Source organism: Procambarus clarkii, chromosome 93 (genome assembly GCF_040958095.1).
Source record: "Procambarus clarkii isolate CNS0578487 chromosome 93, FALCON_Pclarkii_2.0, whole genome shotgun sequence".
In the NCBI taxonomy this organism is placed as follows: domain Eukaryota; kingdom Metazoa; phylum Arthropoda; class Malacostraca; order Decapoda; family Cambaridae; genus Procambarus; species Procambarus clarkii.
Window position 1 is genome coordinate 9,876,115 of NC_091242.1, and position 14,341 is coordinate 9,890,455.

General features: G+C 42.2%; 2 protein-coding genes across 6 annotated transcripts in view; one reads left to right on the forward strand and one right to left on the reverse strand.

The window, feature by feature from the left end:
* LOC138359882 (uncharacterized) overlaps window positions 1-3,767 on the reverse strand; it is a 10,614-nt gene extending 6,847 nt beyond the window's left edge. Inside the window, exon 1 of one of the 3 annotated variants that reach the window (XR_011226109.1) lies at window positions 3,638-3,652. The gene's annotated coding sequence lies outside the window, so the exon portion shown is untranslated. Of the gene's footprint in view, window positions 1-2,331; window positions 2,424-3,637 lie in introns of those variants that run through there. The other 2 variants (XM_069319673.1, XM_069319672.1) reach the window with 2 other exon arrangements.
* A 289-nt stretch (window positions 3,768-4,056) lies between these two features.
* LOC123752999 (syntenin-1) overlaps window positions 4,057-14,341 on the forward strand; it is a 36,382-nt gene continuing 26,097 nt past the window's right edge. Inside the window, exons 1-3 of one of the 3 annotated variants that reach the window (XM_045735008.2) lie at window positions 4,057-4,193; window positions 8,920-8,976; window positions 14,006-14,125. In XM_045735008.2, coding sequence (XP_045590964.1) covers window positions 8,926-8,976; window positions 14,006-14,125 — 171 coding nt within the window. In that variant the 5' untranslated portion in view covers window positions 4,057-4,193; window positions 8,920-8,925. Of the gene's footprint in view, window positions 4,282-4,326; window positions 4,568-8,919; window positions 8,977-14,005; window positions 14,126-14,341 lie in introns of those variants that run through there. The other 2 variants (XM_045735010.2, XM_045735009.2) reach the window with 2 other exon arrangements.

Here is a 14,341-nt window from a genome sequence, read left to right on the forward strand (position 1 = left end):
AACTATATGTTTAACAAATCTCTAACCCTATCAATGGAGTTAGTTTAGTTCTTATATTATGCACCCTATACCCATCTTGTGGGCGGTAGTGGAAAGGGTTAGAGTCCATGGCGGACTGAAGAAAATGTATATATGATGGTTAGCATTGTTAATGTGTGGCCACGTCTGTGGTAGAAAATAATACAAAAAAATCAAATAAAGGTATTATTGAAACTTTATACGAAAACATTAAATCCTAAATATATCTTTAATATTATACTTGAAATATGGTATACTTTGCTCTCTCCATCGTACTTCTGCACCTGCTGGCAAGTGGTTCGGTGCAGTGTGCAGGTGATGTTCATTACTGGGTGAGCTGGCAAGTGGTGCTCACCTGCCAGCTCACCCAACGAAAATTTGGTTTTTAATACACTTACACATTTATTGGGTCTTTCCTTCACCTTCATTCAAGCACTAGGGTATTACAGTAAGTGTTTTAATTATAATATTTATTAACGTTATTATTTTTAATTTTTATTATTATTAGTATTATTATTAACAGGAGAGGATCGAGTGTGTGTGTGTGGGGGGGGGGGGGGGGGAAATGGTACACATGTCCACATCCCAATGCCCGCCCTTCCAGGACTGGGGGTGCGGGGGTGTACAATAAACTATACCCACATCCGGCGGCAGCTTGTCGAAGGCGGAAGTGTAGCCTAGAGAATTTGTCATGATAATTAGTGATGACTCTTATTTTGATTATGGGTCTGTAATCCAGTTAAGCTTTTATTCTTAATTTATATTACAATGCTGGTAAAATACACTTCTTGATGATGAGTATGGAGTACAAATGAACTCATTGTGTACCCAAGTTCAAGTTCAAGTATGTTTATTGAGATAAGCAATAAATAAATCTCAAAGGGATAGAGTAGCTTAGGCTATTTCAACCCCCCTCTAATTCAAGTCCCTCAAGGGGCGCACAAATACTGTGACTACAAATAGACAAATAACATTACAAGAATCCAAACAAGAATTGTGAACCCTATACTCACAGGATGAATATAGGGTACACAATAAACTACCACTCACATCATGGGTATGGGTTGCACAAGAAACTATCGCGCAGAGGATGAATATGGAGAGCAAAGTAAACAAAGATTCACACGATGAGAAAGGGTTTCGCAATGTCCTATGACTCACAGAATGAGTATTAGCTGCACAATAAACTACAGGTCACAGGATAAGTATGGGTTGCACAATAAATTACAGGTCACAGGATGGGTATGGGCTGCACAAACTACCGGTAACAGGATGAGTATGGGATGCACAATAAATTACGGGTCACAGGATGAGTATGGGTTGCACAAACTACTGGTAACAAGATGAGTATGGGATGCACAATAAATTACCGCACAGAGGATGAGTATAGGGTGCACAAACTGGTTGGGTAAATGGAAATGGTTGGGTACATTTCCTTTCACCTAATGCGACTATTCATGTGTCCGGACACCGGCGATTGTGTGGTATTGGCTATTTATTTAACCATAACTTTGCATTCATTTAATAATTATATTAAGATATGTTTTCCTTGAAATGTAGTTACATTATCGTCTACATGGCTTTATTCTAACATAAAGACCTATGGCGTTACTTTGCATATATGCAAAGTAATTATAAAATTGATTGGCTTGTGTGGAGGCCTTCACACTCCCTGAGCGAGCCATCAAGTAACTATAAAAAGGCATATATCTTAACTTTCAATTCAGTTATATTTATGCCAAAGTATTAACATGCAGCTTATATTTATGTCTTTATGATGACATAGAAAACTTCGTTTATTACAATATCTAGATTAAATTAACATTGATCTTCGGAAGGTCATAGTTCCCATATCGGTAAGGAGAGCGTCGGCCATGAAGCCTTGTTTAAAGTATGAATATTTTTCCTCTCTAATAAGGTATAATCTCTGTGATGGATTCACAAAAACTATTTTATATCTGCCTTTCTGATAACATATACAAATATAATCTTTATTTGTGAATATTTGTTAATTAAGCAATATATCAGAGGGCGTGTAGGGTTCGGTGTTCAATGAACGAAAAGGACTGGATCACTGTGTACAGGAGGCTGATATGGCAGCAAACACTCTCCTGACGACCATATTTCTTGGATAAGTCGCTCCACACAATTGTCGCTTGGACCGTCGACTTCCTATGGCGTCACCTCTCACATATTTACGTCTCATTTCGTTATGAAATTAGATTATTTCAGAGAAAAAATAGGTTTGATCATGTTCTACGTGTAGCACCAACATTATAGTAAGTAAATATACCATATTTCTTCATTACTTACGTAATGCTAATACGTTTTGGGTAGTTTTGGCCTGATTTGGGATGATTGGGGTAATTCTATGGACCCGCTCTCATATGCTCCCTTCCCATACTCATTCATACCATGCTTTGTTTGGTCCTTCTACGTGGACTAAGTACTTTGACCTCTATCCTTTGGATTCAGCTCCTCCTGAAGATTTTTCCCTTCATAGGCATCTTGTAGATTCAGTAGATGCCTCTGTTACCTTTAACCCAACCCGTCTTGGTACCCGTGTCGTTGCTGCTCCTTCTCAGGATGGGATGGCGCATGCTCTCCAGGACTCTACAAATGTGCCTCTAGACCTTTCCGAAATTCTCCCGCAACTCCGGACGGCTTGCCTCGCGAGTTGGGAGGCAATGATGGAGCCAGCACTCAGGTCCTCCTCTCTGGCGGGTCTCCGGGAGGACTCCTCCCCGCGTCCATGGACTCGTCATCATTCTCGACTCCTCGACACTGCCATCACTCGTTTCCGGATTGGGCACACCTGCCTGGCCACACATCTCCATCGTCTATGGCTGGTTGATTCCCCATACTGCCAGTGGTGTCCGACCCAGGAGGATACAGTGGAGCACCTTCTTCTTCACTGCCCTCGATTTCATAGCGCTCGCATCAGACTACAGAGTGCCGTTCGTAGGCTGAATATTCCCCGCCTCATAGTTCCCGTTCTCCTTGACGGGGCAGGTGCGAGAGACGAAGACGTCCGTCATGACATCCTTCGCCATACCTTCCGCTTCATCCGTCATGTCCGTGGCCTGAAGAGACTGTAAAATTTGTGGCCTGATAGGGTCTATGGCCTGAAGAGACTATAGGGACCCCATCCCTCCGCTATTTCCCGGTATCGGGCAGCCGGGGCGCATCCGATCCCACGATCGTCGTCGCTCCTAAATCAACACAAAACAATCTCTACGACATAAACAGGACATAAAAATCTAATCTATGCAAGTAAGATTAGCATTTTAAAAGCACTACAATCACCTTCTGCGCATGGTTGATTGTTCAATAAATCATACGGCCACGTCTGTGGCAGAAAATAATAATACAAAAATACAAATAAAAACTTTCCCACTGGGAAGTGACGAGTCGAGTCAACAGTGATGACGTTTGGCACTCTGTGGCGCAGTGGTCGACACTATTGGGTCACACACGGAAGGTACCAAAAATGATTCCCCAGACAGGACAGAGGCGTTGGGGGAACGTTTCGACTGTAGCGAGTACTGTATATTATTAATATAATATACTCGCTACACGACCTTTCCACTGGCTAAGCACTTTATCCTAGTTACCTCACCTCGACTGTACAGTAGATAGGTTAGCCCGGGAGTTAGACCATTCATTGTTGTGGGTTCGCATCCTGGAAAAGATCAGTATAGTTGGCCTCGAGAAGCCTAAACAGGCTTCCTGTACCTGACAATCGGAAGCAAATGTGACGTCACAAGCCAGTAACAGTGACGTCACGGACCCCCGTGACTGTGAGTCACCGCGGCTCCGAGAATTCTCGAAATTCCCGGTCACTCCATGCGGGCGCACACCCTAATTCTCATGTTTTGGGAATCCTTTTTAGCACTTTCTACGAATGTACAAGCTTCGTATTTAACGTATAAAAAGTATAAATAATATACATAATATATTAATGGCATATTCCTTTTGATGTCAGTCTTTAAAAAATATATATATTCCAAGTACGTGAGATTTAGTCACAGCTCAAGTCCAAGGTCCCGTATGATGACGTCACAGATATTTTCATAGGAGGATGGCCCTGGATAAACAAAAGCTGAGGATCATAGCTCTCCTGGCAGTCATCGGCACCTTACACTTCACAGGAGTCGCCTCCAAACCGAAAAAAGGTGGGTTTGACACCTGGCTAGTCACAGCTGGTGACAATGAGCTCTGAAGGAGCCACCGGCAGCTGCCATAATAAGGGAGGAGTGCCAGGTATGGGGTCAGGAGTGGGTAGCGAGGGCTTGTGGGGTAGGGGGGCGATAAGGCAGTGATTTTACTCCCAGGAGTTGTCAGGATCATGTGATGCCTCCTTGTGGCTTAGTCAGTGCCAGTAGTGAGTGCTGAGGAAGGTGTGTCTCTTGTGCCTTGTCTGCAAGCTTTCGAGGTGGATTAACAATTGGTTGAACAGTGTGTGACTTGTGTTGGTGTTGACGTTTGGGACGTGTATTGTGCTCGCCTGCCCGGCAATAATCCTAGTCTACAGTTTTACTTACTTCAGGTAAGTGAGTGTGTGTGAGGACCTATGGATTACGTGTCATGGAGTACATTATATGGAATAAAATTCGAGGGGTCTCGGTAGTATAGTCTGATTTGTTCTCGATTCGTAATTGAGAATTCAGAGTTCAAATCCTGGGAGGCACATAATTCAAATTCAAATTTGTATTCAGGTAAGAATACATACATAGATGAAGTTACAAATGTAATGTTGGAGTTATAGATAGAGCTTGTACATGCAATACCTAAAGCCACTAATACTCATAGCATTTCGGGCAAATGATTGGGTGCGTTTCCTGTCACCTCGTGCCTTCCATCCATAGGTACCCAGGGGTTAGTCGTCTTGCTGTGGGGTTGCATCATAAGGGTGGTTCAGTAAATCGACTCTTGGTGGGGGACCTCGATATAAGCATAATATATACTGTATGTATAAATTGACTGCCTGCCTTTCCCCCCGACAATGAACTTAAAAGAAACATTATCTATTGGCACATGCCAGGCAGATCTAATTTATATTGCCAGGGACAGGCAGCTTGGAAAACTTATCAAGAACCCCCAAGACAAGGTTGTTTAGTCACCTATCCAGTTTCTGGCTGAACCCTATGGGTCTTTAGTGATGTGCACATCCTGAATTTGCCTGTAATCCAGCTCGTCCTAAGGTTTCCCAACATCAAGAAACTGCCATACTAAAATGTCCTCTCGTAACCTACCAGAGGACCCAAAGCAGAAAATGGGACAGCATGTCAGGAACTTGGACAATTGCGTAATGTACTGTGCTACCACACACGGGTCCTTTCATACATAGATATGACACGCACACACACGCACGCACGCGGGTCCTTTCATTGTGAACTTTCATGCACAGGGCAGGGTATTGACAGGGTGGACAAAGATAAACAATTTAACATGGGTGGAACACGAACAAGGGGACACAGGTGGAAACTTGGTACCCAAATGAGCCATAGACATTAGAAAGAATGATTTCAGTGTCAATGTAGTTAACAATTGGAATGCTTTAGGCAGTGATTTGGTGGAGGCAGACTCCATACACAGTTTCAAATGTAGATTTGATAGCCTAATAGGCTCCAGAATCTGTACACCAGTTGATTGACAGTTGAGAGGCAGGACCAAAGAGCTAAAGCTCAACCCCTGCAAGTCAAACTAGGTGAGTACACAAGTCTGTTCACGAACAGATTTTTTAAACCCACTTGATGCAACATAACCTTATCCAGGCTAACCTAACGTATAAATTAGTCTTCCTCCTTGGCTCGCAACCAATGGAACAGGATTCACTCCCAAGCCAGGACAGAAATGAGTGATCTTGTTTTCTTTCACCTGATGCCACTGTTCACCTATGATTAAAACAGGTACCTGGGAATTGGGCAGTTTTTATGGGTTGCATCCCGGAGGAGGTCATTAGCTGGCCTAGGGGGAACTCAGTAAGCCTAAGTACTGATGTATGTAAGGCCTGTCTGTAATTTGTATGTAACTTGTATGTAACTCGACTACACTAATGCATGTTAAGCTCATTTCATATAAACGTGACGTTCATAACACTTTTTGGGGTTAGGGAGCTAAATTGCTAACTTTGAAGTGAAAGGCAGTACCACTACGCAGCATGTCCTTCAGTACAGGAAGTGGCTAGTACTGATTTTGTTTGTTCAGGTGGCCTCTGTAGGATGCAATTGCAAAACTGTTTTCAATATTTTCAAATAAGATTTACCCAAAGGCCACCATATCTAGTGGCCTTGATGGGGACAGGAAGCTGGTTTTGTGCTAAAGGTTGCCATATAGTTTAACTGGCTTAGTGCTTTATCATGATAAATATTTAATATTGTTGGTTTCATTCTTTAGGATGTTATGCAACTGTATTTTCAACTTTGGTATTTGCAGCTTTGGTGGGTAGACAACTCCATGGGTTTATTTACCCTGTGTGTGCAAGTGTTTCCTGTTGTCTGCTATATAGTGTGGCTTGTTGAACTTCAAACTGTTGCCAATTGTGATAGTTATGTTGGACCGGTTAAAGAATGGGTCTGGGTTATTATCTTCTAATTTGTTAAAGTTTTCAGGTAATAATAATCAGCCCTATTTACACTTAAGCATGTAATCTTGGTTATAAACTTTACAGTACCTGATTGCCTTATAAATAATAACCACTTTTTCCAACATGAAATGCCATGCAAGTAATTTCTTCATGCACTTATGATTCATCCTTTCCAAAAATGTGCTAACACTGAAGCCTGGTCTGTTGTCATACAGTGTGAACAATACATCTGAGTTTGGGTAAAATTGTCATAATTAAAATTAGGAGGGTTCCTTTAGTAAGGTACAGTTGGGTTCGTTCTTGATTCACAAGTGAGAATTTTGGGTTCAAATCCCGGGCAGGAAATGGTTGGGTGCATTTCCTATCATCAAATGCCCCTGTCACTCTAGCTTGCAGTTATTTTGTGTTGATTCCTGGGGTCACGATCCCCACAACCCAATCTCTGACCAGGCCGCCTGCTATTTACCTAGCAGTAAATAGGTACCCAGGAGTTGGTCAGCTGGTTGTGGGGTTGCATCGTTGGTATGGTCAGTAATTTGACCCGGTGCGGGGGACCTCAATATAAGCCTAACATGTACTGTACGAATAAACTGGCTGCCTGTGCCCCAACACAATGAATTTATTCATTATTATTATTATTGTCTGTATCAATCCTATGATGGTTAGCTATTAAATCAAGTCGAATTTGAAGATAGCAAGACAACAGTAATGCCTTTATGGTAACAGCTGGTATATGTATTGGAAGATGCCTATAAATGTCGCTCCTCCTTTTTCTCCCCAAATGCAGGTATCTTGATAGCTTGATATAATGCTGAATTGTCAGAATGTTTTGCCGCGATAATGTAAATGTTATAAGATTGTACCAAATAATGTTTCAGAAGTGATTGGAGTTGGTCATTCAAGGACATTTTCTGCATTGAGGCAAGAGTCTGAAGGTTGATTTGGCTTGACTGCCTGCTTATATGGTTTTATTCAAAATACATAGCTAAACATTGTGGGAATGCAAGTAAATTTTTCCTGAACCAGTCAAAGACTGTAGGTGTAGGTGAACTGCTGTAGATTTCTTATACTAAGCTGTATGAGTATTTTACTTGATAGTTGCTGCTGTGGAGTCCATTTAACACAGTACAGATATTATTTTGTGAACTCGTTAATAATAGTTGTGCTGTGATATATACTGATGACATACACATCTGAAAGTAAAGGACTAGATGACATTTTGGTCAGTCCTAGACCATTATAAAGTTGTGTAAAAAATGGTAGAGCTAGTCGGTAAGATGGTAAGAATATGTGAAAGGCATAAAATATAACGGAAGTATCAGACATCTAGAAAACTGCAGAATGTCTTACACCTCAGTCTTACCTTATACAGTATAAATATTAAGGTAAGACTGAGATGTAAGGCATTCTGCAGTTTTCTAGACATCTGTTACTTCTGTTATATATCATTCATGCCATTCACCCCACATTCTTACCATTGAATTGACTAGCTCTTCCACTCTTTACCATTTAATTGACTAGCTCTTCCACTCTTTACCATTTAATTGACTAGCTCTTCCACCCTTTACCATTTATGCCCGAAACGCTTTGCGTAATAGTGGCTTTAGGCATTGTATGTACTAGCTCTATCTATAAATCCATCAATCTTTGTAAAATCTCTTGTATGTATGTACCTTACCAGCCCGTCCTCCAAACAAAGATCCAAAAGTGATTCCATGCACCCGCCAAACCTCCTGTTTATGAATGAAAAGCTGTTTACACACGACTCACAACTGCTGACGTTCGAACATATCCGGAACAAGTGTTTCACTGACGAATTTTGTTCGAATCACAACGCTATAAATGCTTCACCCACGTACTACAAATACAAATAATCGCCAACAGAACCTAAACACCTAACCTAACCTAACCTATGCCTATATATGCACAATATGCTAATATATTATAATATTAATTTATACTTGAGAAAATTCCCGTTTTGAATGAACAGCATATTAAAATTTATGAATGCGTCTGTGGGGTCGACCGCTGGATGTAATGAACTTGAGTCGAGGACGGGTTGACCTTACCTAAATAAACATTTATTTTATTTATTTATTTACATACACGAGTTGATAATGGTCCATGACACAGACAGAAATTGCCTCATTCTATGTTTTCAGATGTGCTGGTTGAGTGTATAATTCTAGCATGTTATTGTGACTTATTGTCTGCTTATTATTATAGTGTGTTTTTAATCGTTGACTTTGTACTTAAAAATGATTTTGGTCTATAACTTAAACTAGGAAGAATACTAATGTAATCCCTTTCAGGTCACCATGAGTCTGTACCCGTCTTTGGAGGATATGAAGGTGGACCAGATGGGCAGAGTGAGTAAACCAGTACTGTACTGTATTCCATTAAGGCTAGTTTGCAAAGCCTAGACTAATGTCTAGTATTTTTTTGCCTTTGAGCTTTATTTGCTAATAAAACTCATAAATGCAATGGTTGCTTCCACTAAGGCATTGGTCTTGGTTGTATTTCCAGGCTCTAAGACAACACATTTTCACATCAACCCTAGGATCTATTTTTTCTCAATTAAAAAAAAAAAAAAGTCTTTAAACGATGAGCCATTTAGGTGTTCATTTAAAGTTGAGCCAACTGTAAAAGTAACTGCTAGTATTCAAATTCTTTTATTATACAGTATTTAGTTTTTTGTGTGCATACAATAATACTTTTCTTTAGTCTCCTCATTGGTTAGGCTAAGACAGCCTGGTATTTGAGATTTAGTGGGGAATGTAAAAGTTCATTATTGTTTATACCTAACTTTAAAATAAATATTGTAATGAATAACTAAAGTCTAGTTTTAATTTTTCAAGTGCATGACTTGGCTATTATAGTTGCTGGGGAAAATTGAATGGTTGTAAATTCTTTGGCAAGTGCCATTGCAAGTATGTTTTGACATATTTTGAGACATTCAATTACAAATAATGGCAATTTCAGACCTGGCAATGAAACTATTTTATACAATTGAAATATTTTTATTTTGTAGACTTGTTTTTGCTATTTACTGCTGAGAGAGTTCTAAGGAGAGAATAATGTACTGTATTGGGTAATATCGTACAGTGAGGAAGGCATTAAATATAAACCAGAGAATAAAGCTCTCCCTTGTACAAAATATTGTGAAGATAGACTAGTGAAAATGTGGTTGGCAGGGATGCAAGTGGTGGGGCAGAGAAACCCTTATGGAGAGTAGTGTTAAGTGATAGTCAGTATTTTAAGACTGTACCAAGTGATGCTTTAGAAGTGATTGAAGACTTAGTCAGTCGAGGGCTTTTTGTAATTCGAGGCAAAGAGGTTAAATGGGGAATGTACATATTGACTTGGCAGTTTAATGTAGTGCAAGAAATAGGATATTTACACTGCCTGCAGTACTGCTGGGCACATCATGAAGAAACTAGAGTACCAGCACTGGGTTTGAGGAAGCATCGGGTATATAAAAGCCGTGTCCACCTGTGGAGAGGATAGGCATACAAATGCTGTTTCCCATTGTCGAGAACAAGAGACCTGTTAGGATTATCAAGGTTCAACTTGGATGATAATTGATCTTATTTAGTATCACAAGCCATAGTTTCTTTGCTGCACTTGTAATAGAAAGAGACAATGAAGTTGAGAGGGAGGGGTGATGGGTGGGGGGGGGGGCAGGTTTGATAAGGCCTGTTGCCCAATGTCAGGGAGATCTTATCACCCAAACTCTGATACCTTCCATGCCAGCATAAGTTATGAGGAAGTTACTGAATAATTTATTGGCAATTTGTCGCATTCGGGGGGGGGGGGGGAGTGTTGGCAAGCGATTATACTTGCCAACACTTTTCCCTTTTTACTGAGGGAAAAGAACAAGAAAACAACAAAAAATAAATGGCCAGTAATAGCTACCTGGCCACCTGTCTAGCTGTCTCCTGTCCCTTTCTTATCCCCCGCCTCTCATTCTCCCCGCTCCTCCCCCTCTCCCCTTTCTTCCCCCTTCTCCCCCTCGCCCCTTTCTTCCCCCTTCTCCCCCTCGCCCCTTTCTTCCCCCTTCTCCCCCTCGCCCCTTTCTTCCCCCTTCTCCCCCTCGCCCCTTTCTTCCCCCTTCTCCCCCTCGCCCCTTTCTTCCCCCTTCTCCCCCTCGCCCCTTTCTTCCCCCTTCTCCCCCTCTCCCCTTTCTTCCCCCTTCTCCCCTTCTCCTCCCGCCTCCTCCTTTTCCTCCTCCCCACCTTTCCTTCTCCTTTTAATCCTCCCCCCCTTTCCCCTCTCCTCCTCCCCCCCTTTCCCCTCTCCTCCTCCCCCCCTTTCCCCTCTCCTCCTCCCCCCCTTTCCCCTCTCCTCCTCCCCCCCTTTCCCCTCTCCTCCTCCCCCCTCTCCCCTCTTTTCCCCCCTTTCCCCTCTCCTTTTCCTCCTACCCCCCCCTTTCCCCTCTCCTCCCTCCCTCCCTCCCTTTCCCCCTTCTCCTCCCTTTCCCCCCTTCTCCTCCCTTTCCCCCCCCCTCCTCCCTTTCCCCCCCTCTCCTCCCTTTCCCCCCCTCTCCTCCCTTTCCCCCCCTCTCCTCCCTCCCTCCCTCCCTTTCCCCCCCTCTCCTCCCTCCCTCCCTCCCTTTCCCCCCCTCTCCTCCCTCCCTCCCTCCCTTTCCCCCCCTCTCCTCCCTCCCTCCCTTTCCCCCCCTCTCCTCCCTCTCCTCACTCCCTCCCTCCCTTTCCCCCCCTCTCCTCCCTCTCCTCACTCCCTCCCTCCCTTTCCCCCCCTCTCCTCCCTCCCCTCCCCTTTCCCCCCCTTTCCCCCCTCTCCCCCCCTTTTCCCCCCTCTCCTCCCTCTCCTCCCTCCCTCCCTCTCCTCCCTCCCTCCCTTTCCCCCCTCTCCTCCCTCCCTTTCCCCCCTCTCCTCCCTCCCTTTCCCCCCTCTCCTCCCTCCCTTTCCTCCCCTCTCCTCCCTCCCTTTCCCTCCCTCTCCTCCCTTTCCCCCCCCCCCTCTCCTACCTTTCCCCCCCTTTCCCCCCTCTCCTCCCCAATTGTTAGAAAAGGCAGGTCCAAGCTAACAGCTCAATCCTGCAGGTACAAACGGTGAATACTCACTCGTCTCGCAAACCTCATCCTAGAGACATTCATATATCAACACATTAAGCAAGCCACTAGAATTAGGGCAGGGAATGTTGAATCATTATTGGATTTTATATTTTCCAGGATAGTAGTAGTTTGACATTCAGTACCTTCCTTTCCTGGGTAAGAGTGACCACATCTTCTTGGGAAGAAAAAAATTTGCAATGCATTATAATATAGACAAGAAAGGGAAATTATTTTAGGGGAGGATCCTGGTAGTAGTTGTTGTTTTTTGACTCTCAATTGAGAATTTTGGGTTCGAATCCTAGGCAGAACAAAAATGGTTGGGTGCGTTTCTTATCACCTAAAGCCTGTCCACCTTACAGTAAAAAGGTACCCCCAGGAGTTGGTCAGCATGTGGGGTTGCATCCTGGGAAGGGTCAGTAATTCAACCTTGGGGGAGGGGGGGGGACCTTGATATAAACCTAACATGCAGCCAGTTTATACATACAGTACATGTCCCCCCAGACACAATGAATTATTATGATGTATATGATTGAAATTTTGATTTTAGGAGAGGATACTATTCCTCTCCTAAAAAATTCCTCTCCTAAAAGAGGAATTTGCTAAGTTGAGGACTTAGCAAATTCTTTAATTCATTTAATTGGAAAGACTTGTTAGACAAGGAAGTGAATGTGATGTATGTCAAATTTTGAGATATAATTTTTTTGTGCCATATTCATATACTGTATACCAAAACAGATCAGAGCTAGAAAACAGGATTGGTTCAATAGAAATTGCAAGAGGGCCAGAGAACAACAAATGGGTTGAATATAGGAAGAAGCCTAGCCCTTGAATGTACCACCAGTATAAACGAGCACGAAACAATTACATGGCAGCGAGAAAAGGCAAAGAAAGTTTGCTGACATTGATGGCAAATTTTCTGATAGAAAGATGAGGGTGGTAATCGGAGGCAATTTATCATGCTGGCGAAGTGTTGAGAGTGGAGCACCACAGGGTTCAGTTCTTGCATCAGTTATGGTTATTGTCCTTATAAATTATCTGAGAAGGAATTCAGATCTCTACAAACATGTTGGAGCATTAAGCTACTAAAGAATATAAGAGACTTAGGTGATTGTTATATGCTCTTTAAGATGACCTGGACAAAATAAGTGTATGGAGCAACACTTGGTAAATGGAATTTAATGTATATAAATACTATGTTATGGAATATGAGAAAATAGGCCATACAGTACACAACCTACAAATTATGTGGAAAGGCATAAAAAACTGAGAGATCTAGGGGGCAGTTTTGGATAGTAGATTATAAAGAATATTGTGTAAGGTGCATATACTATGGCTTTCCATCTTCAGAATTGCTTAAAAATACATGGATTGTGAAGTATTAAGAAACTGTCTGACATTTGTAAGACCAAAATTAGAATATGCAGCAGTTGTGTGGTGCCCATATTTCAAGACATGCATCAGTAAACTAGAAAAGGTACAGAGACGTGCTATGAAATGAGTTCCAGAACTGAAAAATAAGAGCTACATGGAGAGGCTAGAAGCGATATGATCACTTCATATAACACATTAAAAGGAATTGACACAAGTAAGAGGAATTCTTGAAACCTGCAAACTTCAAGAACAAGAGATCATAGACTGAAGCTAAGGAAACGAACGTGCCGAAAAAATATTTGGACGTTCTCTTTTGCAACCAGTGGTAGACGGCTGGAACAAGCAAGGTGGTGGTAGATGCAAAAACCATCAGTACAGTAGTTTCAAAGCATCCATATGACAAAGAGCACTGGGAAGGTGGGACACAATGAGCATAGTTGAAGTTGAGACAACTTAACTTGGGTAATTAGATAATCACACAATATTGTATACCCTTATTTTAATCTGGGTGGTGGGATACCATCCTTTATGTCAGCATTATGTTGTGATGAGAACTAAGACCCACCAAATATTTGTTCAGTTTTCATCTGAACTGTTTTTAATATTTACAAGTCAAGCCTGGCCTCGGGCCAAGCTTGGGGAGTAGAACAACTCCCAGAACCCCATCAAGCAGGTCTCAAGCAGTAAAAAGTCTGTATGCAAAAGTTAAAAGAATACCTAAATACTGTAGTTACAAAGATTATCTTTGTTGGCCTAGATAATTGCTACGATCATACGATGGGGTGACTCGGAGCTGAAGAATGTCAGTCTCCTGTACCCGCTTGCGAGGATGGAGAAAAAGAGAGAGAGAATACAAAAAATGCAACATTGGTATTCAAACATTGACCATGACACTTATAGCATAGGATTAAAATATATAATACAGTAAATTTAACTTTGGATTTGGCAGGCTCAGGCCCAGCTGGTGAGTGAGATGACGGCTTCACAGGGTGGGGGCCCTGCGTCTGCCCCTTCTGCTGTTGAAGCTCGGGCGCCACCTCCCTACGGTCTTCACCCCCCACAAGGAAAGGTAACAATATCATTCTTGTTACATCCTATTTCTGTACATTTTTATTTTGAATATTTTTTTTTCCATTTGGTTTAATGCTACAATGCACCCCCATGAAGGGGGATAGAGATGATGGTTGTTTAAGTTCAAATTAAATGCAAAAAAATTAGTACAGTACATGAAAGGAGCGGCTCATTTTATGATTTGCTTCTTGGGAAGTGTGAAATTCTTTGAAAA